The sequence below is a fragment of the Notamacropus eugenii genome, chromosome 2 (assembly GCF_028372415.1).
Source record: "Notamacropus eugenii isolate mMacEug1 chromosome 2, mMacEug1.pri_v2, whole genome shotgun sequence".
Classification (NCBI taxonomy): domain Eukaryota; kingdom Metazoa; phylum Chordata; class Mammalia; order Diprotodontia; family Macropodidae; genus Notamacropus; species Notamacropus eugenii.
Genome location: NC_092873.1, coordinates 346,525,013 through 346,531,257, shown reverse-complemented (window position 1 = coordinate 346,531,257; position 6,245 = coordinate 346,525,013). Strand labels below are relative to the sequence as shown.

Genomic DNA, 6,245 nt, shown 5'->3' with positions numbered 1-6,245 from the left:
TACTCCTTTTATCAGGCTTGGTGGAGTGCTGCCGCAATTTTCCTCCCAACAGCGTCCTGTCATGGTGACTTGCTCCAGGCTTCTTTTTCTCATATTTCTGGCATGGCCCTGGCAGTTCAGAGTCTATTTGTCCCAGTGCTGGCAGTTCAGAACTTTGCAGTGTTGTTTTTCCTGGCACCAGTAGATCAGAGCTATCAAGCTGCAGTCCCATGGCAGGCTTTTTCTCCTCAAGGGCAATGTCTAAGCTGGCTGTTGAGGCCCAAGCATATTTCCCTAGCTTGGAACCAGAGTCTCTGTGGCACTGGAAAAGAGGAGAGGAGATGAGAGTGTAGGGGTGGGTAGTGTAAGCCTTTATAATGTTCCTCTGTCTACTAGTCCAGATTCACATGTTGCATGGGAGGTGAGAGAATGTCAGGGTTTGCAAGCATTAATTCATGGATATGGAGTGTGTTTTTTTAACCTTCTTTTGGATTCTGGATATCCTAGATCATGGAGACAGCTGCAATTGCTTCATCTTTTTTTCCATGGGTTGGCATTTATTATTTAAGATCAAGAACAAGTTATGAAGGGGGTAGGGGTAGGGCCCTAGCGGAGGGAGGTAGGGAAGAAGGGAGGAGACAGGGAGATGAGAACCTCTCATCTGTATCTGCTCTACACGGGGTTGTTCCTGATTTCTGAGCCTTGGTCCAGGGCATACAACAAATCACACCATAAGGTGGGGTTCCAGGGGCTACAGGTTTAGGAAAACAGGGGTGACTAGAGTAACACATCCAAACAGAGGTGGGGGCTGGGATTCTCCTTGGATCTGTACCACCACTTCCTTTTAGGAACTGAAGTATAGTGATAAGTTCCATCCCACTTATTTCAGCTCTTATAAAACATTCTTGTAAAGTCTTTATGCTAAAGAAGTCTTTCATTGCCTTTCTACCTTCTTTTACTTTGCTTCTAGTTTCTTTGAATATGCATCCAACTTATGAGCTGCCTGCTCAAGAGTTGCTACCTGCTCCTCAATTAAAGTGATCTCATCCAGATAAGGCTGATGTGTTGCATATTTCTGGTTGAAATCCTTTCGGTTTCTACTTATGTTTACTGCAATATCTTTCATTTCTAGATACTTCAAGCTAGTCAGTTTGTTCATATTTTTCAGAAGTTTATTATCTTCTCTGGTGTCTGTCAGCTCACCTGTCAGGTATGCGGCCATTTTGGAGAACATATCTTGGCACAGCCCCGTGATGTCCGCCTCAGCAGGCTCCGTGGCCTCCTAGGCTGTCTCCACCACGGCATTGTCTAGGCTGGGGAAAGAAGGAAAGAGAAAGGATGGAGGGAAGGATAGGAGGGAGAAGAGAAAGGAAGGTGGGGGGAAGGAAGAAGACAAGGAAAAGGAGAAAAGGGGAAGGATCTTAAACTACTTCATCTTTGGCACATAATTTCAATTTTGGAGAAGTTTGAAACGTCACAGAGATCAGAGAAAAAGGCCAGTCTTAAATGCTCACATGATCTGGAAATCCAGTGTATTTTTTGTAAGCAATTGTGAGGTTTTGATTTCTTATCTGATCTGAAGCTCTCTTTTGTTTTTACCAGATTGCTTAATCCACTCACATGTAAAGTTCTGAGTTAGGTTTATACTTTCCTCCATTTGCCTCTAATTTCTTTTTTCTGAATTAGAATTTTTGTTCTTCCTTTTACTTGATCTCTTCAGTCATTTTTGCTTAATTTACTTAAGGCAATATTATTCTACAGTCTTCTCTTCACTCTCATGTGCCTCCCTCCCATTCATCAATTATTTCTCAAGCTCTGCTTAACTTACTGCCTTTTTCTTTCGTATAGTTATCCAGTTCTCCCTCTTTACCCCACCTTAGTTAAGTAATTAAAATCTTCTTTTCTCTCCTAACCCTTCAATTTCTTTTAATTTTTTCAAAAAGGTTTTTTTTTTCTAAAAATTATTTCTCTGTCCCTTTCTACTCTAAACTTTCATCTAGTGATTCCTGGTCTTTTTATTTATTTATTCCTTCATTAGTTTTTATCTTCTAAAGTATCTATTTTGAGTTTCTTCTTCTAAATAATTCATATGCTGTTGCCTTGAAGGGCTTGCCCTGGCTCTTTTTCCTGTTGTACCCCACTCTTAGAAATATCTGTTCCTACAGGAGGTGGTGAGGATAGTGTTACCCCACAGTAGAAATTTCCTTGTGCTTTTGATCATGAGGTCCACTTTTACATCCTCTCCTCTTCATCATCATTTTCCTTCCCATTTGCCATGAAATTTCCTCTCTGGATCTATGTTCTCCCACACTTTTGAATACTGCTAGCTTCCAGAAACTTTGATTCCTCCATTTCTGAGGGATGATGCCATCCATGGAGGCACAATATTTTCATCATAGGTGCTCTCTCTGATCACCAAACCTCTGCAGATTATTCACATTGTAAGGTCCCCATATCTTACCATAGACTATATTTCTCTCTCCATGGGAGGGTTCTTTGTTAGGACCCCTTCCCACCATTGAATCAAGATTTCTTCTCTTTACTTCCCATTTCAATCCCTCTCTTTGCCATCTCACCCATTCTCCCACAGCTCCCCTTCTTCTTTAGAAGAATTATAGGAATTATTTTCTCTTCACTGTTTATCATTGACTTGATTAGTGTATATCACGCATTACTTTATCTTGTCTTTCTTTCCTCCCCTTTTATGAACCCTTCCCAATAAAGTTTAATCTCACTAAAACATTTTCATGTATTATCAGGGTTTAGTGAGATTTAGTCCATAATGTTAAAGTGCTGTTCCCTTAACACCACTTCTTCTATTTAAGTTCTGTTTTCGACTTTGTTTCCTTCTATGCTTTTAGTGAAAAATCTCTTAATGCTGTTTTTGCTTTTTTTAACCACATAGTTGTCTTTCTTCCTTTTTTCTAGAGAAATTATTTTGTTATTTGTGCATTTCTTGGTAACTACATTTATTTACCTCTTTTGTGTTTCTGTTGCCTAGGATGTCTGCAAAGCAAATATTGCTCACATTTTTTTTGGGGTGGAGTATAGGTAAGAGTGCTTCAAATGGCTCTCTTTTAGTGAATGTCCATCTTTTTCATTGATGATTTGGCTTAGTTTTGCATAGTGTGTCACTTGGGTTGCATCCAGTTCTTTTGTTCTTCAGAACACATTATCCCATTTCCTTCTGTGGTTTCTTTTGATGTTATTGCTTTTTGTTTTTCTTCTTTCAGATTGTCCTTTTTTGTATATTTTTATTCTCTACCAGTTTTTCTCTCTCACTTCTTTATAAAGACTTGCCAATATGGATTCAAGTTTTTCTATTCACAATTCTTATTTCTCTGTTGAACCATTTGGGAACATCTTGCTATACTTTTATGTTCTCTTGGGTATCCACAGTATTTGCTGCCTCATCATCTGTTGGTTTAACTTCCTTTGTCTTTAAATATTATTCAAAGACGGGTGTACTTGTTTAGATGTCCACTTTCCTTTCTGCATTAATATTTTCCCTCTTGATTTATTAGTTTGTGCCAAAGGTTTTTACCTAGTTTTTTTTTTTCCTCCTGAGAGCTTTGGCAATTTCGGGTTTTTTTTCCCTTATATTCTTCTATTGCTCACTCTTTCCCCTTTGATACTGAATCCCTGAGAACTGGACCTCAAAGCTGTTTCAATCTCTTCTCACTTGGACAACAGCCTCAGTCTCTGTCTCCAGATGGATGCCAGTCCCCTTTCCTTCTGGCTTGATGCAGCTTCACACCAAGTTTAGTACCCTGCTCCAGTTCCCTGTGTTCTACTGTTCTCTGGCTGAATAATGCTGTTGCACTGCATACTGCCCCAGGCAGAGCAACCTCTTACTTTCCTATAACTCCTATCTCCTCCACAAGGGGGCAGGGTGTTTGGATTCTGCTGTTTATTGCCATGGAATGAATGAATGGTAAGGTGAGGGCAGTGGCAGTTAGCAGAAAAGAGACTGCAGTATTACCAAGGAATTTACTGAGTGGATTTCCAAGCACAAGCCTCTGGGTCATTTCATGATGCTCCTCCAGAATACAGGGAATAAGAGCTGAAAGAGCTCTAGGGATTAGTCTTTCCTGCTATTATTTCATCAGGGCGTTACCTCATTGAACTTCTACAGTCAACCGGTAGAGACAGCAGCCTTTTCCTCTCGTGTATAATTCTTAGGTTGGAAAGTTTTGAAAGTTGATGAGGATTGGAGAACTTGTTTAGTCTTCTTATCATGGGACCCAGAAGATGCTACTCTCTTTTATTCCAGCATCCTGTTATTGGTTCTATTTGATTACAAGTCTAGTCTCTTCCTTCTTCCCTTCCCCATAAGGTTTCCCTTCTCCCCATCTACTTTCTTCCTAAAAGGAAGATAATCACTTTCAAGTGGCTCTTTAAATCTCCCACCTAGAGGCAAATTTCTTGCCCTTGAGCAAGGACAAGGTCAAGGTTCTCCTTGGACAGGGGCATCATATGGGGCTATGGATGACCAGTTCCTGATATAGCTTCATAGTTAGTTTATGGTGCTAAAGAAGGGCTCAGCAAAATGATACAGCTTAGACTTGGAGAGTTTATAGCCATCTAGTTATTTACTAAGTAGACATTTTTAGTTACTCTGACGTTCTTACATCTTGTATGTGTATTATACATTTTACTCTTTCCTGAGTTATGACTTGTAATTTTAATGCTCATGGCAAACAAGACAAAAAGGTAGCCTCAAATCAAGTTTTTAATATTAATTCAGTTAAACAGAGGATAGGGGATAGATCTCAGGACACCAAGGGGAGTAATGAGGGGGGGCTACTATGTGGGAAGTTAAGGGCTGGAATAGGCAGGAGATGATCAGGGAAGCTGTCATATTGGGAAGAAAGTATTCCATTTGGTAGCTTCTGATTTTAACTAATTATTCTTATTAAGCAAGCATTAAGTTCAGTTATTTTTAGCTACTAAAGGTATAGAAGTGCTTATATACTGTACATTTGTCTTGTATATTTCATTCAATAGTTGAGTGAAAGCCTTGGTCACTATATTCTCTAAAGGAAAGCTGTATTCTCTAAAGTGAAAGAAAACATTCTAAAGAAAACAGGTTACTTTCATCCACAGGAATAACCACCTCTCACCAAATTGTTTTTCAGAGCGTTTTCACAAGGAATAAAGGATATTAAATCTTCCATGTGGTGGTCAAACAATTTTTTTTAAGAGCTAAATTAAAAGAGGCCTGGATTATTTGTCAAGTGAATAGTATAGTTAATTATGCTTCATAGTTCTCACTAAAAAAAGGAGGGTGGAATAGTCATGCCTTCCACTGGAGAGCATTAATTTCAAGTATTCTTAGACATATTGTAATGGTCTTTCTTTGCACCTTTGACATTTGGGCCCTCTGAAGGTAGTATGTAGTAGTATTAACTCAGAATGCCTTACTCTCTTGTATCCTAGGATTTTCTCCAACCATGAGACATAATTACTTTAGCAGTTAGGTGTAATAAAAATACTTCTGTATTTTCTGTATATTAATTCCATCCAGTTGAAGGTAGAACAACCAGACAGTACTCAAATCTGGGGTGTTTATCTTCTGTGTTCCTGGCTTTCCTTTTGTCTTTGTTTTTGTAAACTTCATGATCTCTTTATCTCCATTACCCAATCAAAACAGGAAAAGATATTTTATAAGTTATCTGCCTGAGTTTAGTATTTGGCCCAGTCTTCCTCTCTTTCTCAAATCATATTTGGAAACTTAATTTACATACTGATAAACCTCAAACACTCCTATTTCTCAGTTCATCAACTTCCTTAGATTCCATGACTTGCATGCTCACTCCACCTTAGTCACACATATGAACACATACCTTTGTTCAGTATTGGCTGCATCTTCTTTAATACTCCCTACTCAGGAGTATCAGAAGAAGATTCAGAATGCTCTTTGTTCCCCATTGCCATTTCCAAACTATCCCCCTACTGCCATTATTTAGCAACCTCTTCTCCTTCAGGGTTCATATCTACATTTATCATTCAATCTAGAACCTGGAGGCTATCTACCAACACTTAGAACATTCTCCCTTTGTTCTCAATGAGTTCAGTGCTCGGTCAATAGTTTTGCTCTCCACCTCAATTCCTGTTTTCATACTAGAGGAACTTCAATATATATATTGATGTTCCCTCAAACACTGTAACCTTCCAGTTCCTCAATCTGTTTAATTCCTATAGCCACTCTTCTATACCATAGCAGGTCATATCCTTGATCTTGCCATCAACCATGAATGTTTCAC

The 6,245-nt window shown here is 39.0% G+C and overlaps 1 protein-coding gene across 1 annotated transcript; it reads right to left on the bottom strand.

Moving 5' to 3' along the window:
• Window positions 1–534: 534 nt before the first annotated feature.
• On the bottom strand, window positions 535–1,831 carry LOC140523992 (biogenesis of lysosome-related organelles complex 1 subunit 2-like). The gene has a single exon (XM_072638518.1). It carries the CDS (start codon window positions 1,211–1,213, stop codon window positions 935–937), a length of 279 nt encoding a protein of 92 aa, XP_072494619.1. The 5' UTR covers window positions 1,214–1,831; the 3' UTR covers window positions 535–934.
• Window positions 1,832–6,245: the final 4,414 nt, after the last annotated feature.